The 27,423-nt window shown below is 42.5% G+C and overlaps 1 protein-coding gene across 2 annotated transcripts in view; it reads left to right on the forward strand.

Moving 5' to 3' along the window:
* The first annotated feature begins 321 nt into the window (after window positions 1–321).
* The window catches only part of LOC102935766 (amine oxidase [flavin-containing] A), a 42,293-nt gene continuing 15,191 nt past the window's right edge, over window positions 322–27,423 (forward strand). Inside the window, exons 1-4 of one of the 2 annotated variants that reach the window (XM_037902756.2) lie at window positions 322–480; window positions 12,592–12,686; window positions 14,861–14,998; window positions 26,643–26,747. In XM_037902756.2, the coding sequence (XP_037758684.1) occupies window positions 435–480; window positions 12,592–12,686; window positions 14,861–14,998; window positions 26,643–26,747 (384 nt within the window). In that variant the 5' untranslated portion in view covers window positions 322–434. Of the gene's footprint in view, window positions 837–12,591; window positions 12,687–14,860; window positions 14,999–26,642; window positions 26,748–27,423 lie in introns of both variants that reach the window. The other variant, XM_007064443.4, reaches the window with a different exon arrangement.

A 27,423-nucleotide genomic window follows, 5' to 3' on the forward strand; every position in this document is an offset into this window, starting at 1 on the left:
TGAGGCGTTCACAGGCACTGCTGCTCTGAGGGCGCTGTCCTGGGCGCGCGCTCCCCTGGCCCGTGCAAGAAGGAACTTTTCATCCCCAGGAGACCCGAGCCGCGCCCCGCAGGGAAGAAGAGGACGCGAGACCGGCCGCCGGTGTCTTCCCTGCCCACGACAGTCCGGGAGGGGGCGCTTCGGAGGGCGCGGGGAGCTCGCCCCGCTTTTCCCAGGACCTGATTGACACGCGGCGCGGTGCGCTCCCTCCCCGCACCCCCGCGGCCGGCTCCCCGCCTCCAGCGGGCGGAACTCCCCGGCGGGCCGCTCCCCGGCGGGGGCCCTGATTGGCGGGGCGGCGGGCGGGGCCGGGAGCGCGGGGGCGCCGCTGTCAGACTCCGGCCGGCAGCGAGGGAGGCGCGAGCGGCAGCTGCTCCGGGAGCCGAGGCAGAGCCATGAGCGAGAAATGCGACGTGATCGTTGTTGGGGGCGGCATCTCAGGTCAGTGCGGCCCCTGGCGTGTCACGGCTGGGGGCTCGCTGCCTTTGTAACTCATCCTTTACAGAGGAGGGGGCTGTAATTTACCCCCGCCCCCCATTCTCAGCCCCCGCCGCCTCTGAGTTCCACGCCCTGGGGATGGCAACGGGTTGTGTGCCTGATGGGTGCCCCTGTTTAGCCCCCGCGAAAGTGCAGCCCCGAGGCAAAATCGTCACAGGCCCCTTGACCCTGATACAGACCTGGCACAGCGGAGAAGCAAAAGGTGCAGCTGCACTACGGGTGGTCCTGAGTTTTGTATGCAAGCTGAAATGTGATGCCCCCCAAGGCAATGGGTGAAAGCCTTGCCCCATCGCAGTCCGGTGAGTCGGGTGGCAAGGAAACTGTAACTGCCTCTATCATGCTGCAACAGCTATAACTGTTGCAATGTCAGGAGTTATGTTTTCCCGACTGAACTCTGTTGATACTGATGTGTTGCATAGGTGTCCGTTGCAATAATCAGCCCAGGTTAGGCTTCCCTTTACTTAACTGATCTTATAAGGAGTGTAGGGTAAAGCACTCTTGTGACCTATTTTGAGTAAGTATCTCCGATAATAGATTGTCTGAGCAGGATGCTTTATACATTTTCTCTCCACTTCTCATTTTGGGCTCATATTTCCTTTTTTAGGGTCTCAACCATTCCCCTCTCAGCAGCAATAACCCTGTTGTCCCCTTTCGTCAGAAGCGGAACAGTCTCCCTTGGCACTATCACGCTGCTGTTTGGAAGATTGCCCCAGTGCATGTGACAGGTTTCAGAGTAACAGCCGTGTTAGTCTGTATTTGCAAAAAGAAAAGGAGTACTAGTGGCACCTTAGAGACTAACCAATTTATTTGAGCATAAACTTTCGTGAGCTACAGCTCACTTCATCGGATGCATGCAGTGGAAAATACAGTGGGGAGATTTATATACACAGGGAACATGAAACAATGGGTGTTACCATACACACTGTAACAAGAGTGATCAGGTAAGGTGAGCTGTTACCAGCAGGAGAGCGGGGGCGGGGGAACCTTTTTGTAGTGATAATCAAGGTGGGCCATTTCCAGCAGTTAACAAGAATGTCTGAGGGGGGGCGGAAATAAACATAGGGAAATAGTTTTACTTTGTGTAATGACCCATTCACTCCCAGTCTTTATTCAAGCCTAAATTAATTGTATCCAGTTTGCAAATTAATTCCAATTCAGCAGTCTCTCGTTGGAGTCTGTTTTTGAAGCTTCTTTGTTGAAGAATTGCCACTTTTAGGTCTGTAATCGAGTGACCAGAGAGATTGAAGTATTCTCCGACTGTTTTTTGAATGTTATAATTCTTGACGTCTGATTTGTGTCCATTTATTCTTTTACGTAGAGACTGTCCAGTTTGGCCAGTGTACATGGCAGAGGGGCATTGCTGGCACATGATGGCATATATCACATTGGTAGATGTGCAGGTGAACGAGCCTCTGATAGTGTGGCTGATGTGATTAGGCCCTATGATGGTGTCCCCTGAATAGATATGTGGACCCAGTTGGCAACGGGCTTTGTTGCAAGGATAGGTTCCTGGGTTAGTGTTTTTGTTGTGTGGTGTGTGGTTGCTGGTGAGTGTTTGCTTCAGGTTGGGGGGCTATCTGTAGGCAAGGACTGGCCTGTCTCCCAAGATTTGTGAGAGTGATGGGTCGTCCTTCAGGATAGGTTGTAGATCCTTGATGATGCGTTGGAGAGGTTTTAGTTGGGGGCTGAAGGTGATGGCTAGTGGCGTTCTGTTATTTTCTTTGTTGGGCCTATCCTGTAGTAGGTGACTTCTGGGTCCTCTTCTGGCTCTGTCAATCTCTTTCTTCACTTCAGCAGGTGGGTATTGTAGTTGTAAGAACACTTGATACCTATCCTTGCAACAAAGCCCGTTGCCAACTGTGCCCACATATCTATTCAGGGGACACCATCATAGGGCCTAATCACATCAGCCACACTATCAGAGGCTCGTTCACCAGCACATCTACCAATGTGATATATGCCATCATGTGCCAGCAATGCCCCTCTGCCATGTACATTGGCCAAACTGGACAGTCTCTACATAAAAGAATAAATGGACACAAATCAGACGTCAAGAATTATAACATTCAAAAACTAGTCGAAAACTTCAGTCTCTTTGGTCACTTGATTACAGACTGAAAAGTGGCAATTCTTCAACAAAAAAACTTCAAAAACAGACTCCAACGAGAGACTGCTGAATTGGAATTAATTTGCAAACTGGATACAATTAACTTAGGCTTGAATAAAGACTGGGAGTGGATGGGTCATTACACAAAGTAAAACTATTTCCCCATGTTTATTCCCCCCCACGCGCCCCCCCCCCCCCACGCGTTCCTCAGATGTTCTTGTCAAGGGCTGGAGATGGCCCACCTTGATTATCACTACAAAAGGTTCCCCCCACGCACCCACCCCCGCTCTCCTGCTGGTAATAGCTCACCTAACCTGATCACTCTCCTTATAGTGTGTATGGTAACACCCATTGTTTCATGTTCTCTGTGTATATAAATCTCCCCACTGTATTTTCCACTGCATGCATCCGATGAAGTGAGCTGTAGCTCACGAAAGCTTATGCTCAAATAAATTTGTTAGTCTCTAAGGTGCCACGAGTTCTCCTTTTCTTTTTACAGTGCATGTGGAAATCTTTGTTACTGGTTTGAGGAAAGAGGTCATTTTCAGTGCAGCAACGCAGTGAGTCAGTTATCAAATGTCCCAACAGGCTGACCACAACCATCGGTTGATTTTAAGTGGGGAATCCTTTTCATAGAATTGTAAAGTTACAGCAGTGTCAATATTAGTAAATAATGTAGCACCCTAGTTAGGTACGATGTAATGAAATGGCGTGTAAACCCCACTGTACAATGAAACTGAATGGGGCCAGGAGATAAAAGATTTGGCTTGGTTTTCTTGTTTTTGAAACAGACTAGAATCGTAGGCATGGGGAGAGTTTGTCTTTCACTTCTGAGAAGTTACAAGAGAAGTAGAAGTTGCCCTTATTGTCATTTCAGATGTTTCTTAATGCATATCTCGCTCTTGCACTTTGTTACTGCTGTCTTGCCAGTAAGAAAACGGTGTGTGTGTGAACTAGATGGCTCTTGTTTAGTGTTATTGTTTTCACATGTGTAGGCCAAGGTTTAGGATAGGTTCAATTCAATCTGTCATTCAACTGTGACACAAACACTATTTTTAAATGGTTGCAGCACAGGTGTAGTTTATATTTTCTTGATTAACATTGATCTTTCCAAATTACAGTATGACAGTTAAAACGGGGTTTTTTTCTTTGAGAAAAGATGTCCTTGCTAGAAGCCTGGGTCCCTCAGAAATTCTGGGCTTTTCACATTTCACCTGCTACAATATTTTGAACACACACTTTTTTATACGATAAAGAAAATTCTTGCTCCATGTACCTGTGAATGACTCCCATTTACTTTAGTGAGAGTTGCACAGGAATGCCAGAGATCAGAATTAAACACTGTTTTAGAATGTTTGGGTTTGCTTTGCATAAATCCTTTAAGCCTGGCTAATATGCCTAATAAAGTACTTGAGTTTTCAGATATTATGTGAAGGGGTGACAGCAGTATTAGTACAAATACAGTAACAATTTCAACCAGAATTGAGAAACGTTCATGAAAATTAAATCTTTGTTTGTAGTAAAATAATCCAGCTTCTTTCAAGTACCCCAAATATGGTGTATTAATCCACACACACAGAAATATTCAATTGTTGTTATATGAAATTACATACAGTGTCCTCCAATAGGAAAAAAGTGTTTGCATATTTCTTAAACAAATATACTAAAGATTGCAAAAAAAAACAAGGGCTGACCTATGCAATGCCTGATTGTTGTTCTCGTAACATGGGCCATTCAAGTATCATTCTCAAAGTTTAGCTCATCTCCAGAATCCTTTCATGGAATTGAAAACCTTATAATGTACAGTTGAAGGTATGACATTCTTTATAAAGTTGATATAGTTCTAAGCACTAGTTTCCTATAGGAAATGGGTCTCAACTTGTACGTGGTGGTTCTGATTTTTCCATTTATAAAGATGTTTGGAAATGCTCTTGGTGACACCTGTTCAAATGTGTATTAACTTCACTGGCTTCTTTGGGGTTACTCCTAGATTTACACAGAATTTGGCCCATAATATTTAACTCATATTACCAGATGCATGCTACTTCTGTGGGGGTTTTTTTCATCTACCATGTGCTTTGCTATAGCTATCCAGTTCAGCTCATGCTCCTAGGTAATTCTTTCCTAAACATAATATAGATCCTGATAGTCATTGGTGAACATTTTTAAATGTGGGTACCTAAAGTTAGGCACCTAAATCTGTATTTAGACACCCAAAGAAGTGACCATATTTCAGAGGTGATGATCACCCTAACTTAGTTCTGATGGTGTTCAGTTAGCAATCTGATTATCATTATGGGAAAAATAAAAACATTGTGCAGAAACTGCAGAATCAAATGGATATACCCAACATATTGCACCTATTCAGTATGGGCAGAAGTGCTCATAATATTTGCCTCCCATTTTTCATGTCTCATTCAGAACTGCTGTAGTCACAAATTACACAAAGCCCAGTAATAGTATTTAATGGGTGCATATTGGTTATAGCATTTTGTAACATGTGGCGTGCTTCTCAGTTAGGATAAATACACTCCTTGGTGCAAATGTCATTGATATGGTTGTTTGTACAAGAGACAAAGAAATGTCCCCAAATGTTCTTCATATAGCAGTTTTCATTCAATTGCATTCTCTAACACACGGTGTTCTAGAACAGTGTTTCTCAACTAGGGATACGCAGAGGTCTTCCAGGGGGTACTCAACTCATCTAGATCAGGGTTTTACAACAATCATGGGATAGGTTGGGGGGTTCGCAAGTGCAGGGCTAGCATTAGGGAGTGGCAAGCAGGACAATTGCTTGGGGCCGCACACCAAAGATGGCCTCATGAAGCTAAATTACACGCTTCAGCCCCACCATCTGGGGCTTGGGCTTCAGACAAGGCTCACAAGTGAAAAACATGTTCAAGTACCATATTGAAATATAAGTACCAATATTTATGTTCAAATCAATTTATTTTATAATTATATGGTAAAAATGAGAGAGTAAGCAATTTGTCAGTAATAATGTGCTGTGACACTTTTGTATTTTTATGTCTGATTTTTGTAAGCAAGTACTTTTTAAGTAAGGTGAAACTTGGGGGTACTCAAGACAAATCAGCCTCCTGAAAGGGGTACATTAGTTTGGAAAGGTTGAAAACCACTGTTCTAAAACAATGACATAAAAGAGAGAATACATATAACCTGCATTCGTAACTTGAAATATCTTGGATTACTTATTAAATGAAGATTATTGCACCCATTAGATCTGTCATATGACTGATGAAATTTATGCATATGGATGAGTTGGATTTATTGATTAATAGACTCAAAGTCCCTAACAGAGTTTCACAAACCTGTATCATGTCCCTGAGTTCTGGATTTTGGACTGTATCTTTGTGTTAGCTGAAAGTTATTTGAATTCCCACATAGGAAGATATATTCCTGTTAACTATATATCTGAGGAATCCTCTGTGTACTGTTTATCCCAGCCAGTATATTAAGTATCCAGTGTTTATGAAATATTCCCCAAATACCATAGAATAATCCATACAGTCAAGGGCACATTATTTTGAGTGCTTGGATTCTGACTTACATGATTTTTGTGCAACTAAGATCTCAACCATAATGTTGCAATAGTAGTTTTTTTGATAAATACTCATCTGAAGGGTATCATTTAATACGCAGGATTGACTGTGTGTGTTCAGAAAGACATTTAGCAAGGTTTTCTGTAGAAAATCCACAAAATACCCGGAAGATCCCACAAGCCACGTTGTAGAGATTCAATATTTTTTTTTAGCTAATAACACTTTTATTTCAACTCCATGTCTCCATACTAACTTTCGTATTAGCACAAAAACAAACAGAAATGAATAAACTGAGGGGAACATACTGTATTTAGTGTAGGGAGATTTGGACTTTAAATGACAGTGGATGAGCATGTGAGAAAGAAGGCATCGTAGGAATAGAATTTTCATTTTCCTTTGCCCATTGAGATTTTTCTAATGATGCTCATAGGGAAACTGTCTTTGCCCAACTCAAAGTAGGGTCTTCATCTATTTAAATGGTTCAGACAGTAGTGCTATTGAATCGTATTGGAGTAGAGTGCCTCCAGTTAAAGTGTAGCAGCCGTGTTAGTCTGTATTCGCAAAAAGAAAAGGAGGACTTGTGGCACCTTTGTTAGTCTCTAAGGTGCCACAATTACTCCTTTTCTTTTTTCCAGTTAAAGTGTATCCTGAAATGGAGATCACTTATTTTGCATTGTTCTGAAAACTATGCCATGAATCAATTAGAGGGTGGGTTTTTTGATTGAGAGAAATGAGTTGATCAAGAAAACTAACACTGACAAACATAGAAACCAGTGATCTTAAAATCACAAACTAAATGAACCCTCATCCTTAATATTGCCTAAACTGTCAGTGGATATAAGGAAGAACAAGTAAAGTTTCAGACAAATAGAAAGCTAGTAGCATTCTGGGTGAAGGGAGATTGCAAAGAGGAAATGAACTTAGCCTAGTTATGGTAGTTAGCATTTTTTTCAGCTCCTAAATGGCTTTGCTGTCTTGTGAAAAAAGGTAGTGGTTGAAATGAATGTATTTATTCATTTCATTCTTGTTTGTTGTTTTTCTTCAGTGATCTCAGATGGATCCTTTTACAGTCTGAAAAGAAAAATGGGCCTGATTCTCCTCTCATTTGCAATCTTTTATACCAGGTGTAACCACGCTGATGTCGGTGAAGTAACTCTCAAATTACACCAGTGTAACGGAGAAGAAAATCAGGCACAACTCACTTAAACGTGTATTTGTGGTACCCAACCAATCTCCATTAAAAGGGAAATGGGAGTGGGAAGAGAGGAGAGAGTTTCTCCCTCAGGATATGGTGGAAATGTGTTGCAGCTCAGATTGGCACATCCACATTTGCTTGGCAAAGATTTCTGTTTGACTAATGAGAGCTGAGTTTAAGGTGACCATTGCCAGATTTAATTTCTCAATTGTGTGTGGAAATAATTAGATTTGCCATCATTGAAGCAGTAAAAGTAATCACAGCACTAGCATGTTGTTATAGTAGAACTTTAATGTAATAAAGATTTATTGATAATTGCCTTACTTTACTGCTAACTGATAAATCTTAGGAGAATAAAAAAAGAAAAATATTCACACCTTAAGGTCAGGAAAAATTGCAGACAACCCCCTAAAGAGTTTTTTTTCCTTTTATTACTCATTCAGACTCAGCCAAACTACTGCTACAATGGGTTAGTAGCTAATTTTATGTAGAATATGTGAATTGCCATAATACTTTAAGAAATAATAGCCTACAGTGTTTTTTTTTAAGCTGGTCTCTTTGTTGCCTATAGTAAACAAATGAACAGACAAAGAGGTTGACAGGTGAAAGATATTTATCTCTGTGTATTTAAAAAACAAAAAGATAGCCTTAATTTTGAAAAGTGACTATTGATTTTGGTTTCAGAGTAGCAGCCGTGTTAGTCTGTATCCGCAAAAAGAACGAGGAGGACTTGTGGCACCTTAGAGACTAGCAAATTTATTTGAGCATAAGCTTTTGTGAGCTACAGCTCACTTCATCGGATGCATGCAGTAGAAAAAATTTATTTTGGGTGTCTTAATTTTTAGGTTCCCAGCTTGGGAAGCCTTAAAGGGACCTGATTTGCGAGGGTTGGATGCTCAGCATTTTCTGAAAACCACTCTTGTTTAAAGTTCCTCAAGCCTGGCACCTAAAATCATGAGTATTATTTGAAAATTTACATCCATAACCATATGCCCCTCCCCCCCAATACAGTAGTTTAACTTCTTGCGTTGCCGTAATGTTTTTAAAAAGATTTCCCAAGATGTAATCTCACAGTCATAGAGGTTGCAGAGAAGCTAGGCTGCGAATAGTCTGACACAGGGATGTACAGCAATAGGCCATTGCGCTGCCATTGGAAAGAAAGAGATTCATGACTGAGACAAGACTTTGCTTCTCAGCCTACTACAGGGGTGGCCAAACTGGCTCGCAAGCCACATGCGGCTCTTTCACCATTAAAGTGCAGCTTGCAAGCCTCCCACGCAGCCCCCTCTTCTTGACCTACCAGACTTGGGGTGGGGGAGAGCTCAGGACCTCTACCTTGCAGTGAGGTGGTGGGATAGGGGCTTCTTTCCAGCAGGGAGGGGGTCTTGGGGCTTCAGCCGTGCAGGGCGCACCTGCTGGGGCTTGGGGCTTCAGCAGGAGTGGGGCTCTTGAACTTCTGAAGATTGTCATATGTGTCTTGAAAGGCCAGTAAGTTTGGCTGCCTATTGCATGAGGCTAGGCACTTGCAACGCCTGCTCTTTCAGGTTAAAGGTCTTTAACATCAAATAGCTGGTCTCCAGGCTTATGGTTGTTCCTGATGTAAGTAACTTTGAAAACACTGGATGAAATTCTGGCCCCACTCATGTCAATGGTAAAACTCCTATTGATTTCAATAGGGTCAGGATTTCATCCAGTAATTCTGGATCTGATAGTGTGGTTTCAGACATATTCTTTGCCTGGTACTGTGATATCAGAGATAGAAATATAGTTACCTCTGCACCGCACTGTTCCTCAAACTTTTGCAGTGTGCTGTGTGCTAATAGTCCACCAGGGTGCTGCTTTCTGGTCTCGCTGTGGCTGCATTCTCGTGATCTTCTATGTATATCATTTGGGATGTGCTTTGGATCTCTCGGGATGGAAAGTGCTATCTGTAAGTAAAATAATAATTATTCCTTCTGGTTATGGCATAACTCTAGACTCTTTGATGCACCAGCAACTCTGAAGGTCAGGTATTAAAGGAATGTCCACAATATATACTGATTTTGGCAGTCTAATACAAATTTCACATAAAATGAATACTTCCTTAGAGAGCTACACTGAATAGTCCACTTACGTGGACCTCATCAGAATAGCATCTGAGCACTTTGCAGTCATTAATGAATTTTATCATCACAACAATCCTGTGAGGTAGGAAAATATTACCTCCATTTTACAGACAAAGAGTGGAAGCACAAAGTGCACTAAACTAAGCAACTTGCCCAAACTCACACAGGGAGTCTGTGGCTAAGCCAGGATTGAACTCAGATCTCTTGAGTCTGAGTCTTATACCCTATCTACTGGATCATTCTTCCTACCCTGTGAGCTAAAAGGCCTGGTTAATTTTATTGTGCTTGCAAATAGCTTTTTCTGGACTTCTATCTGCAAGCCAAATACGGTGTTACTTGACAGCTGTATACTTTCTCAGCAGCTGTATTTTTCACCAGTTAGACTTGGCTTGTGTTCTGCAGGCTGACATTAATTTATCTTCCTCTTATCTAATTTTACTGTTTAGTGCACACTGTACATCTTGTGTTTTACGTCTGATGACTGCTTTGGTTGATATTATTGCTATTTCTTCTGAAATGAAGGCAGTGACAGGAATCATTTAGGGTCTCCAGTAGCATGACAAAAATTAACTGGAATACAGTTTTCTTGTAGTGTCTTCAAATGGATGGAACTTGATTTCAGGTTGTCATGGAAACCCCTGTGGAGGCTGTACAAATTGTCTTGCCTTGTTTATCCTGATTTAATAACAAGTGGACTTCTACAGCTTGAGAATAAACAAGGCACGTTCTTGGCAGGCTCACCAGACCAGCTAATGCACCGCTAATTTCTAAACTTGGCACCCCCCAAAAAGAGGTATACAGGAAAACATGGTCCAAATTATTGTCTCTGTTGTGGCTTTTATAGTCTCAGCTATGTTTAGTGGGGGTAGAGAATGCAGTGGTGCACTGCTCCAGCACCAGCTGCTGGAGGCATTCTGTTTGTGGCAGAGAGAAGCAGAGAGAATCCCTGCAAGGGTGGTGGGAGAACACACTGATGCAGTAACTACTAGCCTCCTGGAAAAGGTACAGCATGTGTTGCCCACGGTGCTGGCCACCAGCTACTACAGGGCGCAAAAGGAAGGAAGCCTAGTACCTTAGTCACGGGAGTGCTTCCACTGAAGTCTACGAGGCTGTTTGTGTGCAAGGAAGGTGCTACCCAGCGTGATTAAGGCTTGGAGAATCAGACTGAAACACTGTGCCCCATTTCCCTGTTCTTTACCCTGTCTTGTTGGAATGTCATTATGGGCTAGATTATACACAATTTACATACAGGGCCAAGCACAGCACCCCAAAGGTCTTCTCCCTCCCTCCCTCCCCCTGCTGATAGAGTAGAACTAGTGCAGAGCGTGCTGTGCCAGGTTAAGGGGTGTTAGCAGTAGGCATACTCCAAGCTGCTCAAGGAGACATCTGTATCTCTGAGATCCCCCTCTTAGTGCTCCCTTGAGGCAGTGTCTCTATGCTGCCCCTATTGCAGAGCTATGCATTAAAGGTATAGTTTAGCTCTATGATACCTTTTATTCAGCTGTCACCTATGTAGGGTTTCCCCTTTTTCTTTCCCTTTATACTGAGCTAAACCTGCATAATTCTGACACTGACAGGGGGAGAAAGGAACCTCATGGGTCAATGAACCTCACAGCACAGCTGACATTTAGAGACAATACAATGGAAGCACCAGAAGGGAATATTCTTTCTCCTCCTTAACTCAGATATCACCACTTTCCTGATACAATAAATGTTGTTGTTGTTGCTCAAATGTGTCCTGTTTAATGGGCTAGCATTTCTCATCATTTTCTCAAATGCACCAAATTATAAGCAGTAATGAGAAACTATGTGGTGAAAGTAGAATGTAAAGGGAAAAACTGGAGACACCCAAGTTAGACACTTTTGCAAGCTTCTCACTAGCAATTATTTTTTTCAGTACAGTATTTCAAACTTCTACCAGCACAGCTGCACATAATCACATATTTCATTTGTGCAACAACAGGGCATTTTAACTTTCTCGGTTTCTGAGAATGATTTTTTTTTCTTATGAATGTTTTTCCTACCTATGTAATAAAGTATCATCTGGACAAGGGCTATAGGGATTACTCCATTTTGTCTTCAGAACAAATGCAAACACACAGTTACACTGTCCATAGAATGATATATGATCTGGCCTTTTGAGGTGTGTGTGGGTGTGTGTGTGTGTGTGTGTGTGTGTGTGTAAAAGCAGTGGTTTTTAAATCACTTCTCTAAGGAGTATGATCAGCATGAATATTAAATTACTGTTCCTTACTGCAGGGTATCTTATTGGAAAGCTAAGACTATCTTTCCGATACTTCAAAACAAAGAAGCTGCTCTGTGCCAAATTGGCCTAAGGAACAATGGGTTAATGACAAACTTGTGATTGTTTTTTACAATCTTGGTTCACATTCATAAAAATAAAGAGGATTGCTATCCTATTGGTTTTTCTGTGTCTCTGATCTCCATCATATGTTCTCATAATTAGATCATCTGGAAGAGAAAATCATTTATCTTGCAAAGCATCCCCATTCAGCCAATTTGATTGCCAGGGCCAAACCCTGCTGCATTAAAATAAATCCCTATATCAAATGTACTGTACTTCTGACTGTGGACGGGGGTAGTGGCAGGGAGTGAGACAGAGAGTTGATGGGAGAGAGAAGAACTAGGAAAGGCTGCTTTCCGGAGATGTCATTCTATATATCATTATCATATATTATTTGTAGCACCTAGTGGCTACAATCAACACGGGGGGCCTATCTCTTCAGGCATTGTACAAACACATAGAAAGAAACAGTCCCTGCACTGAATAGCAGATATTTTGTTGTCTAAAATCTTAATACGTTTTTAAAACCTTGGACAATGAAGCTTGAGTCTTTGGGATTTTATCTGTCCCAGTGTTTTTTACACAGAGAACTCAAAGTTAATGTTAACCAGATGGTTCTGTAGTGAAATTGCATTTCACATTTAATAGGGTGCTAAAGCTTTTCACGTCTTCTGGAGACAGCATGGAAAGTTCTGACCACACAGTTTTGTTGTTTTTAAAAAGCTCTTCTTGCTCTGAATAGGTCTTATACTTTAAAATGATGATTTCTCTTTTTCCTGTAGGTATGTCAGCAGCCAAGCTGCTGGCTGAATCTGGGCTTAGTGTTGTGGTTTTAGAGGCCCGTGACAGAGTTGGAGGAAGGACTTTCACGGTTAAGGTAAGTGCTTTTTGACAGCAGTAACACTTGATTTTGTGGGCGCATAGGGCTAAGGATGGTAAGAGGTTCTGAATGATGTGGATATTTAAAATGGGTATAAATGTAAAGGTTGCTTATTAAAAACTACATCTCATTTGGATTACGTGGCATGTACAGTGGTTGCCAGTGCTCTTAATGTATATCAGACACTGAATTTGAAACTATTCCCTTCCTCCTTCAGATACAAGTTAGACTTCTGTCCATTGCAGAGGAGAGTCCAAATCATTATTACTTTATATACGTGTGCCGGTGGAAGGAAGTTGCCAGACCAATATGATAATAGCTAGTTATGATGTCAGAAAATACAGGGTTGCTATAGATGCCGTATACAGCAGGATCATATTGTAGAAAGATGTATGTTTGGAAGGACCAAAGGTGGTGTTTTAGGGCAAATGGCCACTCTTTCTACATGGGTACAATCCAGTAGAAGACTGAAAACTTTCACAGATCTGTGATAAGAAGCAATCAAGGCTCTTGAATATTAATATGACATAAGGCTCTGTCATTACAGCTCAGAGGTTTCTTTTAATGCCATTTCCCTATAAGGCTGTCTGTAACAAAACTATTACAAAAACATACTGTACTTTTTTCAGAGTAGCAGCCGTGTTAGTCTGTCTCAGCAAAAAGAAAAGCAGTACTTGTGGCACCTTAGAGGCTAGCAAATTTATTTGAGCATAAGCTTTCGTGAGCTACAGCTCACTTACTTTGTTTCCCAACTACATTGGTTGTCATTAACAAAATAAGCATTTACCTGAGATACCACACTGTGATGTACAAATATTGCAGCTATTTCTGAATCTAAATATAGAGAGATGCTTAATTATGTCAGACACCACTGAGTGGTAACTGGGGATAAATATTAATATTCAATAGCAACCATTGTACTTCAGATCCCAGCACATAAACAACATCCTTCTATGACATTAAAAATACTTGATTTAAAACTCATGCTATAAACAAAATGGAACAGAATTATTGTCTTGGGAAATCAGCCTGCTAACAATAGTATGTGTGTCTTGTGTTTTGCTTTCTTCCCAAGTGTATCTGATGCTGTTCAAAGTTCTGCATGGAGCTCCTTCACTGCCAGGCACTAATGCAGCAGTGTTACATGTTCACATTGTGTTACATCCCAGTCCCCTGGTGCTGGAGAAGGGATTATTGTTTTCAAATACTCTTGCTCAGACAAGAGGTGCTCAGACACAGGATTATTGTTTTCAAATACAGGTGCTCAGACACAGCAGAGCTAGGGGCCATGTAAGTACCTAGACAGAAATGGCAAGCTTTGCTACCAGATCTATTTTCAGTTTGTAAATATTAATAGAGGAAACCTTCTGCAAGGATTGTGGGGGGGCCTCTCTTTCAGTACAGAAACACAGTACAATATGGATTCTGAAAAGGTAGGGATAGATTTTTTTTTTTTTTTTAACGGCCATTTATTTAGATTTTAACATTGCATCTTGTATGCTAAGGACCTCAAATGATTAAAAAGATAATAGGGGAAACTATATTGAAATACTGAAAATAATTATCAAACTGTCATGATAGCATTACCATGTGTAATAGTCCTCCATGTCTCTCATAACCCTCCTTATCAGAACTGTGTGCTTGGTTCTCCACTGCTTTGCACCTCATCTACTCATTGACATTTGGGCATGACTGCTTTAAGGCGTGGAGAATTCTAATCTAGCAGTTTTCAAAGTAGCAGCCGTGTTAGTCTGTATCCACAAAAAGAAAAGGAGTACTTGTGGCACAAATTTATTTGAGCATAAGCTTTCATGAGCTATAGCTCACTTCATCGGATGCATCTAGCAGTGTTTGACACTCACTTTGCACCAGTTTTGCACAAGTGTAAATAACTACATAACTTAGACCTCAGTGGAGAATCCAGCATTAACTTTCTTTGCTCTATCAGGAAATGAACAGTGAGACAATAGAGCTTCTTGAATTCTGTAGTTAAAGGACTCAACCCTATACCTGCTTGAGTCAATGAGAGTTTTGTCATTGACCACAATGGGTGTAGGACAGAGGTCATTGTAGAGATTCTGCAATATCTAAGACCACCTTCCAGTTCCTAGAGCTTTCTGCTGCAGGCCATCCTCTAGCCTTTCTGATTCTTGCAATTTTTCTTTTGACAGAACAAGCAAGTTAATTATGTAGATGTAGGTGGAGCATATATAGGACCTACACAAAACCGAATCCTCCGATTGTCCAAGGAACTGGGTATAGAGACCTATAAAGTCAATATAAAAGAGCGTCTTATCCATTACGTGAAGGTAAGATTTAAATCTTCTTTTCTGCACAGACAGCTAATGAGAATGTTGAACTTTGAAAAGTACTGGCATTTGTGAAAAGAGTCCTGTGTAAAGTGCCTCTTTGGTAGTTCAGTATGCATTTATCTGTAGTAGATACTGCTTTTCCATTTTGATTTATTGGCAATTGAAACAAAGATTTTCTTTTTTAAAGTGTGTAAAATATATTCAGTCCACAGGTGCTGGGGGGAGCAAATGGTCATTCCACCCTCCCCCTTTAAACAAGGGGGAACCAGCCCCCCCCCCCCACCCTGCAACCACACACTTTTGAGAACCTGAACTCAGAAAGGGCTCAGGGGCTCCACCAACCCCTTTTGGCTCCTGACTGAAGATGGGTGTAGTAACGGCAGCACCCCTCCTCTGTTGTCATGATAGTGGGGTGGGCAGGACAAATTTGAGTGGCGTTGTGACCCCGTGTTTCCTCCCCATTTTGCAGTCCTTCCAGCACCCATGATTCAGTTAGACTGTTACAATTTTAAGACAGGACAAATTTGGTACCTAATTATTTTTGAAAATATGCTTTGTAGAGCTTCAATATTTCTGGATGGCTGTCCAATCTTTTGCATCCTGCTTTCGAAAACTCATATGACTTTAATCAGAAGCATTTATAGAAGCTGTAAGCAGCTCTATGTGAAAGTTCTTTGCTCTTTAATTTTTTTATTTTCTAATATAACCTTGTAAAGTGAGGGGGGGAAAAACACCCATATAGGTTTTGAGCCCTACAAGGAGTAAATGCCAAACAAAGAGCTACTTCTCTGGCAACAATTTACATTTTTAGCTATGACCACATCTAAATAAAATGACAGTTCCCATGCCTGCTTGGCCACACTACCTGCTTTTTTATTTCCTTAAAATTCTCTATACATTCTTCCCTTTAATGAAGTGACATCAAGATAATAGCTGATCAGTTCTGCAAGTTGCCTGCTGCTTGGGCAAGTGGCCATTTCCATTGAACAAACAGCAGTTTAATGGAATGTTGTTTTTTCCTCGCTGAAGAAAAACACTGAACAGCTGAAAATTGGAAGTGGGCCTTGAGAAACAGTTTCTGATATAAAATACCAGGAAGACCCAGTCATAGAAGCACAAAAACAGTTTTGTAGTTTAAATTATTTTTAAAACACATTTTATTTTTCTAACAACACTCAAAATATGCCATTTATGAAAATATTTACATGTAAATGATTTGCCTAACATTGTTATATAAATAAAATCCTATAAAGAACGTGTAGGATAATACCAGATATGACATACTTTTCACAGTAACAAGGCTAACTGCACCTCTGACCCCTTCTGATCTCTGTGCGCTCACCTCCTCTCAGGTCTCAAGCCTTTAGCCATCACCTCTCTCTTGGGGTGGAATCATGTGATTCCTTCATTCTCAGGCCAGGCCTTAGCTGCAGTCCCCAGTGATGCACCATGATTAATTCAGCAGGCCTGACTTAGGCTCAGACCTTGCAGTTCTGTTCCCTCCAGGAGCAGTGACAATAGTAAACAATGACCAGGCAGCTTCCTTAAAGCAAAATATTACCTATTTAGAACCAAAGCATTTAAGAGAAAACAGATCTTAAAAACTAGAAAACATACTACATGTATGTCTAGCCTATTAGGCATTTGCCATTTTTCACATGGGGATGGTGGTGGTTCTAAGCTTCCTAAAGGCCCCCCTGAGACCTCTAGGGTTTGCATAATTTGTTCTCTTAACTCACAAACCATTTCTTTCTCCCTGCTTCACAGGTTGTCTCCTTTTAAAAGCTGCTTAGTCTTTGTGATCACTCCGTGTCCCAGAGACTAGTCATCTTTTAACTGTTTCATAGAATCATAAAATATCAGGATTGGAAGGGACCTCGGAGGTCATCTAGTCCAGTCCCCTGCTCAAAGCAGGACCAATCCCCAACAATTTGTAGCCCTTTGATCTATTCGTTCCTAGTCGTGGCAGAAAAAGGCTTACAACTTTGTTGGATACAGGATTAAAAATCCTTGAAGTAGATAGCTTTGCCCATTGCCTTGCAAATGTGTCCATATCTGGGCCATTGTCGTCTTCCTATTTATTTTTCCCCCAGTCTCCACTTAAGCTAGATCAGTACATTCATACAGGAAAGCCTTAACCCAATTACACAATAACTTCCCCTCACTGAACAGATCACATACCATGTTCCTAAAATTGTCATCTCAACATTCTTAGATTATTAGGTATCAGTTCCTACAGTATTTATAGCAGTATTACATCTCAATATTCTTAGGTTATTACTTAGCAGCTCTACTTCTGTTACAATGCTTACAAAATAAATTTGGACCAGGTTTTCAGGCTCTGTAAATTGTTATAGCTCCAGTGACTTCAATCAAGCTATGCTGGTTTGCACTATTTGAACATCTAGCCTACTGTATTTAATTTAAACTCAAATGTGGGCGCCTTTCCTTCTTAAATGACTCTGCCTGTCCTGTGTGCTAAAAGCCTCTAATAGGATACATGAATTCATACCCTAAATCCATTTTGACACTGTAGATCCACGTTTCTTTGTCCCAGGTTTCATTATGTATGCTTTAGCTAATGACCGTGCTTCTCCCATCAGCTTTCTTTGATGAAGAAGTGTGTTCCTGAATAAGAAGCAGAATTACAAGCTTGTCAACTATCCTACATGCCATGGGCTAGTCCTGGATTTGGCCTTGCAATCCTGCTGAGCTACCTTTCTTCTACATGTAGGGCTTCTGAAATCTCAGATCAGGGCAACAGAAAGCAGATTAAGCTCTTAACATGCTGACTGCCATAGGTGCTAAATAAATAATGCCTCCCTTTCTCCAGTAGGACTGCTATTCCAGGGGCTGGAAGGCAAAATTATCAGAAGCTGCCTTCTTTCTCTGTCAGCTGTTCCCCTTCCTCCTCATCCTTCTTCAGTGTATCATCATTCCGTGTTGCACTATAGCACAAAGATCCCACCCATCACTGGTTGTCTAATGTAACATTGGGTTCATCTACACTTGGAGCTGGGAGTGCGATTCCCAGCTCAAGGAGACGTACTTGCGCTAGCTCTGATCAAACTAGCATGCTAACTATAGAACGTAGCCGTGGCTGTGAGAGCAGCAAGATGGGCTAGTTACCGCGAGTACATACTAGGGGTCTGTGACAGGTATGTAATTGGGATGGCTAGCCCCTCCTGCCACTTGCACTCTGGTGGTTACATTCTATTTTTAGTGCACAAGCTCAATGACTGCTAGTGCAAGTATGTCTCCTCCTCGTACCCCAAGCTGCAAGAGTAGACACATCAATCTCAGATATCCCCCTTTGTGGGAGGCACATAAACACTAGGACAGAACCTGACAGCATGGTCTATTTCTCTCTCCCTCCCACGAATTCCAGCCCTCAACTACTTGCTTTCTTCCCCTCGGATCTCCATTACTCTTTCTTCTTTCCCTTGTGATTTTGTGTTATATCACATTCTCAGATGGCAACTACACTATCTCCCTTTTAATCCATTCTCAAGATCCATTTCTACTGTGATGCATACAAGAAGGTAGCTACTTAATACCGACTACATTAAGGGGCATTCAAGGCTATATATATAATTGCTTGTATGTTTTATCCCTCTCCCTCCCGTTCATATGTTTCTTGGCTTCTTAAATTATAAGCCCTTTAGGGTAGGGGTTGTGTCTTCATGGGTGGAAGCATGCCTAGCACATTCTAGATGCTACTGGAATCTAAACAACAACAATAGTACTTCCCAGAAAATGTAGAGTTAGTCAGCAGACTATTTGATACGTGGAATTATGGGCATGAAATTCCTTTATTCATCTGGAAAATATTTGCTATTTAAATTACCAGGTTAATTAATTGTAAGTTGTGGATTTGCTACCAAGTTCCACATTTGAACGGAAAGCACTCGGGGGCAAGATTTTGAACATTTCTATTTAACTATAATACAGTATCTCTCTCAGCTAAGGCTTGTCATAGTTTGTTTAGCTGTGGTTAAAAAGGGAGCTCCATTCCCAAGTGCTTGTCTCTGAGGTTCACATTCCAACTGTGCTGAGGTCAGAGAGGGGAATGGACAGATTGTCCAGGAAGCCCAAGCCAGCTTTAGACTTTGCTGTGACAGTTTCAACCATTCATGCCCCACCACAGATTCACAGAGATTTTTTGTTCGGCACTTTCCCACATGAGTCAGGAAGCTTTGCTCTAGGATACTGCTTAGAAACATTTAATTTAGAAGCAAGGGAATTTAGCTAGGAAGCAACTAAAGAGATTTAGAGTACTCCAAGACATTCTGTGAACTTCTTTCTGGGGAAGGAATTTTTAAAGTATATTATACTAATTGCACTTTTAAACGGGGCTTTGGAGCGGAGCCCGGAGCTGGAGCGCGGAGCAGCTCCAGAGCAGTGGAGCTGCAGGTTTTTGCCTGGAGCTGGAGCGGAGCCGGAGCACAGCTCCAAAGCTCTGCTTTTAAAGAACCATGAGCTTTCACTGGTAGATGGATTTCCTTTGCAGCCACTGTGTACCTAAAAAATCCAAACCCAAACCTGCTGTCTGTCTTTTCGCATTTTTTGTTCTCCCTTTTTCTATAGAAAGAACTCCACTTGTTACCATGTCAACCAACATGAATCTAAAGCTAGTTCATATTCTGAAACACTAAATATATTTGGTTTTGGCATGTAGATTTTGCTTAGCTACTAGGCTATCTCTCCAGCAAGACTGTTCTTTATTTATTGGCCCCCTGCCCAGTAAGAGTGTTTTAGGAATGAGGGGGAAAGGGAGGACTTCTTCCTTCACAGATCTGGTTGACGGGGGGTGGGGGTAGGGGGGTGTTTTTTTTTCTGTCTGATATGTTACTTTCATTGAAAGTCCCATTATCCTCCATGTTCACTTTCATGTCAGTTGAACAGAAGCTTCTAGAAATCATAGCTGTTGGTACCTTGCTGTGGTGTTAAATGAAGCTCCTCTTACAAAATGTGTAGCCTATTGGTGTCTGTCTGCAGCATTCACACTGATACACAAAATCAATGGGTAGATCAGGGATTTTTTTTTTTTTTTTAATTTTGGTTGTGCTGCATTCACTCAGCGTTTTCAAAGCATATGAACTTCTGGCAAATGGCAGTCGTTTGCATGTAAATTATGGTGTCTTATATAGAATGACTTCTTCCACGCAAAGGGTACATCTATACTGCAGCTGGGAGCGTGCTTTCCAGCTCAGGTACGCAGACACACACTAGCTCTGCTCAAGCTAGCACATGAAAAATAGCGTTGTAGCTGGGGGTAACATGGGTGGCAGCTCAGGCTAACTACCTGAATACAAACCCTCCCAGACCTTTTGGGTATATACTTTGGTAGCTAGCCTAAACCGCGGCCCAAACTGCCCCTAGGTACCTTTTAGTACAGTAGCTCAAGCAGAATTGGCACGTCCGTCTACATACACGGGGATGAAGATGCAGCCGGCGAAGGTGTGAGCAAGTCTGTGTAGAGATTTGTGAACTGCAGAATCAGATCCAATAAGGGGAACGACAGACATTCTAAATCTGAATGTTCTTGTTCCTTATGCACGAGCACTTGGGAAGAAGGGCATGATGGCATAAGGAACCACCGCTCCAGCCCAACCTGTGTGCATTGTGCAAGGCCCAAGGGCAGTCTCAGTCCCTGCATTCAGGGGAACACAGGGGCTACTTCTTCTAGGTACCACCGTGGTGCACATTGCCCCAAAGGAGGCGTGGGAGAAGAGACACGTTTCAAAACACACACACACCTCTGCCCTCCCTCCCCCAGCCCCCAGATCAGCAGAGAGGAGTAGGCTGTGCCATCCTCAAGGTGGGTGCAGCTGTGCACTTCCCTTGCACATCTTGAAGCTTAGGGTGGGATTGCATCTCCCTGAACTTTGCTTGGGGTGGGATGGCTCCGAAGTGCATCCTACCGTGGGCTAAATCCCACCATTTAGCCCTGTGTGTGCACAGTGCAGCTCTAACAGAAGCCTTCTCTCCAAATTGCTTTTGCTAAGCACTGAGCTGTGGAGCATCAGATTGTTTTCTTTTGTTTGGTGTGAGGTAACTAAGTCAGGCAGGCAGCAGGATTAAAGTCTGTAGGAAAGTACTCAACACCCTAGGGAAAGAAAAATTAAATAAACTCTGTGGGTTAGTCAGGCAGCTTGGCTATTAGCATGGGAACCAAGCCAGGAGGTTATTTGCTTTTCAGTTAAGGAAACAGTAGTTCAAGGTAATCCACCCAGAACATTACAACTAGCATAAAAATGAGATAATTTCAACCCTTGCTCACCGCAGTGAACCCCTCTATAAAGAACAAAGATGCCACTGATGCCCTGCTTGGGATGTGGCAACTTTTAAGAGCAGTTATATAAACTCTTGGGCCAATAACCACTTGGCCTGGATTTCCCCCTCCCCTGAAAACACCCATGCAAGAAGATGGCATGGGGATGGAAGATGGTCAGAAACTACAGTGATGGGCACCAGGATAAGTATCTGCATAGATAGATCAATGATTTCCCCCTTGGAGCTTTCCTTGTATCAGTCCTTTGGGTTGAAGTAGCAGCTTCCCTGCCCCGCATGCTCCACAGATCTCCTGAGGTCTCCGGCAGGCCCAGGCTATCTGCATGGAGGTTCTGTGTCTACATGCTAGATTTGGGGACCTCTAATCTCAGCCCCATCATCTCCCTGGCAGTGTGGCTCCATTGGAGCCATGTAGTCAAGGACTTCCCCAGTTGCTGCTTCCTCCAGGATCCCACTCCTCCTGAAGTTGCCTTCCCTGGCACAGAAGAACTACATAGAAGTTAACGCAGCCTCACGCTGTATTAATTGTCCACTGTTCTAATTCACTGGTTTGAGGGGAGTAAAAGGTGCATCCCGCTTGACTCTTCCCCCTTCTGTACGCAGCGCATCATTTCGCCATCTACAGATCCCAGACTTCACTGAGGTCTCTCCACAGGGTCCAGGCCGGCCAGGAAGGTTATTGTTGTAGAAGTCACCAGCACCACACATACCCCACCACACCTCTACCTTACTTTGTGGGGGACAAGGGAGTAATTCTGAGGGAAAGATCCAGCCCCTGTGGTTAGAATCGCTAGAGTTTAGCAGGTGAAAGGAAGTAAATCAAGGGTCGGTCCTCAGTATGGTTTTGTTCAATATCTTCATTAATGATCTTGAGGATGGTGTGGATTGCACCCTCAGCAAGTTTGCAGATGACACTAAACTGGGAGGAGAGGTAGATACGCTGGAGGGTAGGGATAGGATACAGAGGGCCCTAGACAAATTAGAGGATTGGGCCAAAATAAATCTGATAAGGTTCAAGAAGGACAAATGCAGAGTCCTGCACTTAGGATGGAAGAATCCCATTCACCACTACAGACCAGGCATCGAATGGCTAGGCAGCAGTTCTGCAGAAAAGGACCTAGGGGTTACAGTGGACGAGAAGCTGGATATGAGTCAACAGTGTGCCCTTGTTGCCAAGAAGGCCAATGGCATTTGGGGCTGTATAAGTAGGGGCATTGCCAGCAGATCGAGGGACGTGATCGTTCCCCTCTATTCGACATTGGTGAGGCCTCGTCTGGAGTACTGTGTCCAGTTTTGGGCCCCACACTACGAGAAGGATGTGGAAAAATTGGAAAGAGTCCAGCGGAGGGCAACAAAAATGATTAGGGGACTGGAACACATGAGTTATGAGGAGAGGCTGAGGGAACTGGGATTGTTTAGTCTGCAGAAGAGAAGAATGAGGGGGGATTTGATAGCTGCTTTCAACTACCTGAAAGGGGGTTCCAAAGAGGATGGATCTAGACTGTTCTCAGTGGTAGCAGGTGACAGAACAAGGAGTAGTGATCTCAAGTTGCAGTGGGGGAGGTTTAGGTTGGATATTAGGAAAAACTTTTTTACTAGGTGGGTGTTGAAGCACTGGAATGCGTTACCTAGGGAAGTGGTGGAATCTCCTTCCTTAGAGGTTTTTAAGGTCAGGCTTGACAAAGCCCTGGCTGGGATGATTTAGTTGGGGATCGGTCCTGCTTTGAGCAGGGGGTTGGACTAGATGACCTCCTGAGGTCCCTTCAACCCTCATATTTTATGATTCTATGAAATAAAGGGACCCCAGTGATCCTTTCTGCTACTTTCTTTAGAAAGCCAGTTTGTCACATCCAGGGTGGGGCATGAAAGGGCATGGACGCATTCCTTCTGTGCCAGAGCTCTGTCTAGGTGTTAGTTGCGCTGGTGCAGCTGGTCCTCCCTGCTCAGGCTTTCAATGCTGTAGGTCAGCAGAAGAAATTTAGTCTTCAGAGCCGCTGATCGAACACCTCACCCAAGGCCTAATCCTCAGTCCACCAATGTCAATAGAAATTTTGTCACTGACTTTTTAGGGCCCAGGATTTGGCCCTCCAAATACCATTAAAATTCCAGTCAGTTACTGAAAGCTGTTACATACCAAGCCAGTGCTATTGCCTCAGTTTAGCAAAAGAAAATAAATAAAAGCACAATAATTTCAATGTTTGGACTGTAAGCTCTCCTGTTCTGTGTTTATATAGTAACTAGCACAATGGGGTCCTGGTCTGAGACTGGGGCTCCTAGGCGCTATACTGCAATACCAATAATAGTAAATAATAAAAGAAGAAATGAGTGTCAGAAGTAATGCTAAACATTTCTAAACTTGCTCCGAGTAGGCTTAGATTACATGGTGGTTAAAGTATTGGCAGCCGCTCTGCACTAGCAGTGGAGCTGAACTGGGGCTAGTGCAGCAGTGGGAAATGTGCCGGAGAACACTAGTGTAGACGCAGCCAGTATGGCTAGAGAGCGTGCAGATTCTGTCTGTCACATTCGGAGTTCCAACTGCAGTAAATCAGAGAAGAGTTTTTGGAGTATCTGAGCATTTTGCTGCCTAAATCAGTTGAATCAATAGCTAACATTGGCAGAGCTGCTTTGGAAGAGGGCCTGTAGAGTTACTGTCAGCTATTATTATCTGGCTCTTGCTGTGGACACTGATAAAGGAGTGCCTTCGTTTGAATAAGGGAGGGAAGGGATGGGAGGGATTTATTTTGAACCTACATTCACAAAAGTGACTCTGCCACTTTTTTTTTAAAAAATAAACACTTTCTGGGATTGAGTAAAATAGGCTTAAAATGTGAGGTGTTGTGTGTTAGCTAGTCCATTCCCAATGGAAGTTCAGTATCCATATTGCCAGTTTGTGTGAAGAAGGGTCTTTATTACACAGTAAAAAGAAACTGAGCTTCTTTGAAAGAGAAAGTACCTCCTTCTTGTATCTATTTTGGCTTTCTGTAGCTAAGAGTTGGGTGAGGCTTGTTCCATCTTCTAGTCATGCAGGAGATAGAGCTGTGGGAAGTTTTCATATTGTCATTCATTCTGAAGGGAGAGTTTATTTCTGCCCATTCCCTCACTGTCACCTCTGCATTGCAACACCTGGCTTTGTAGCCTCAGTAATAATTAATCTTTAAGGCAATGAGATGGTGAACTTAGACCTTGCCCTTTGCCTTTCAGTGGCATTCGCTTTGTTTTATGATGAGAGAGTGCGTGCTGATATTTCAGATGCATCTAGAGTCCTGATTAATAATAGTTAAGCTCCACAAATACAGAGTATGATTTTTTTTTAAACAAAGCAGTAAGAAAGATTTTTAAAAACCAAATAATTTGCTCCTTCCTATAGCATTTATCCCTTATGAATAGTATTAGTTTACCAAGCTAGGACTTCTGCTGTACTAGCCAGTACGTCATGATTCAGCATCCATCCATTCGTATCTGCTCCACCCTACAGCACAGTTTGTTCTCTTCCAAATTCCACTTCAGAGCTGCTGCCCAAAGCGAAGGAGGAAGCAGTTTGTCTTGATCTGAATAACTACCTTGCAGCTGGTTCATGGGAGCGTTCATTCTGTTCTGGTAGCAGCAAGTGCACATACTGCAGCCACATTGGAGGGACGTGGAGAAGAGATTATGGGCAGCAATTCCCACCCCACCCTCTCCTAAAAAAGATGGGGGAGAAACTGTGGCCCCGATGGTTGAGAATGGCTACAAAAGAACTCTGAGCTAAACAAGTACCCAGTACCCAGAGGGAGTACCCTTTTTCAAGTGCTCAACATAATTTGGAAAAAAAAAAAAAAACAACCCTTAAGGACTTTGGGAGCCTAAGCAGCACTGAGAGTGGGAGGAGGTGACAGTGGCTCAAGGCATTATACCTAGCTGGGCCACTAGCTGGCACTATACCTCCTAGATTTGCTGTGAGAGCAGGTTCACTACCAGCTCTTGCTACAGTTGGGACAAAGGTGTAGCCCACGTTCCCCATCCCATCCCAGAGAAGCCCTTTGGCCTCAGGTCATTGTGTGGAGATAGAAGGATCATGGCTACACCTTACTGAGGGGTCAAATACTACTGGCTATGCCAGGCGACGCCACCCACCCTCCCGGTGCAGAACTATAGCTGCCTCCTGTATCCTCTCGTCTCTGCACATCTGCACTAGGACAGCCATAATTTGACCCTAAATCTTGAGGTTTGCCTTCTTTACTAGTCTCACCAACCCGGGTGGTGAAATGCCCTTGTGTAGGGTTTTGGTGTGAGGATCTCTGTAGAAAGCCAGTCAGAAGAGAATTAACAGGGCGCGCGCACACACACACAGCACAGAGTCAATGGGAATTTTGACATTGATTTCAAGAGGAGCAGGTTTAGAATGATTCGGTGAGGAAAATATGGTGACTGTTGATCCAGCTCCTCATTCAGATAAGAGCTGTCAAGAGAACCAGCTGCTCAAATGTGTGTCGTTGGATTGCTTTCCTTTTAATGATTTCGCAAGGTCATCGGAAGTAGCCTGTATAGCTGCAGCAGTTTCCTGGCAGATCCATTTTTGTATGTATTCATAACGAGAATTATTTTCTGAAGCCAAAAACATCTGGAGGGTTTTTTTAATTGGTTTGTTTTTAGTAGAGAATTTTTTAGATGCTAGTGTTGTCTCAGGATGCGTCATATCACAAAGGAATGTGGCCAAGTTTCTAAGCCTAGTGACCGATGATCGGTGACTGCAGTCAAAGACATTCAGGTAGTTCTGACGCTTATTGAGAGTTTATCCAAACTTTTGGTTGCTTATTCAGTGTGAGCTACCAAATTGTCTCAGTTTCAGCCATCAGTAACAGGCTTAGCAGCAAGGAATACTTAACGTTTAGGACTTGTCTTCCTGAGGAGTTATTCCAGAATAGCTATTTCCTGTGTGTGAATATTTTGTGCATTAAGACATTCTTATTCTGGAATAAGAGCATCCATACATGGAGTTAATCAGAAATCGCTAATCTATTTTAAAGTCACACCCTACCTTATTCCAGATTATTTTTATGTGTATACAAGCCCTCAGACATGGCTGAAATCTGCTCTATTATCTAAAACCAGATGCTAGAAAAACTGAATTTTTGGATCCTATTAAGACAACTTGGTTTTCTTAACAGTTTGTCACCTGGCCTACTTGTTGATCAGCATTTCTCACAGCAGAAATTTGCCCAGGGTTCATTTACAAAGACTTTTTGGATTGAAAGTTAATTATAATATTGCTTTGGTAACTGCAATTTCTGTTTAATTTGTGCTGCCGTGAAGCCTTGATCCGTTTTCTGTTGTATCTCAGTTGGTTACCTTTATTTGTGCATTTCAGGGGAAGTCCTACCCATTCCAGGGTGCATTCCCTCCCATATGGAATCCCATAATTTACCTGGATTATAACAATCTGTGGAGGACAATGAATGAAATGGGGAAAGAGGTATGATGTAAATGCGGACTGCATATAAATCTATCATGAGATTACACCATCAGTCTTGGTATCACAGGGAACAGGCTTTTTTACATGAAGGTTCAGAAAAACCCTTTCAGAATTCCAATATGGAGTGTCAGACAACAACCAGAAACACTGAACGATATCAGGGCACGTGCACTGAAAGGGTAGAAGTGATTTTTATGGCTAAAGATTGGAGGCTAAAATGTGCTATTTTACTAAAGGACTTTTAAAAATGTCAAACCCTGGACCATGGAAGCCTAGATTGTGTTTAGAGAGTCTACCCTTTATAAAGGATATAGCTGCAGGGCCCCAGGAAAAGCACTGTACGTCACAGAGGTAAGATTCCTGCCTTGCTTGGGGAGAATAGCAATACGTTACTAATCCAGACCAGTAGGGGAGTATTACCTCCTATGGTGGCGCAGCTATGCTGTCCAGTGTATTGGGAAAGAGGCAAAGTCAAGATTCTGCCAACGTGCTCAAGGATGGGGCAAAGCAGCGGATGTGCTTAGCACTTGCTTACCCCTGCTGTAGGTCCAGGAAGGACAGCATAGGAGTTGCGGGGGCGCTTACTGTTATGATGATATTGATGTTTGTGGGCAGCTACGTAAGATGGACTACAGGCTAGTTCAGAGTGACATTTTTAAAACCAAAATTTGTAAAT

The sequence above is a fragment of the Chelonia mydas genome, chromosome 1 (genome assembly GCF_015237465.2).
Source record: "Chelonia mydas isolate rCheMyd1 chromosome 1, rCheMyd1.pri.v2, whole genome shotgun sequence".
Taxonomy (NCBI): Eukaryota; Metazoa; Chordata; order Testudines; family Cheloniidae; genus Chelonia; species Chelonia mydas.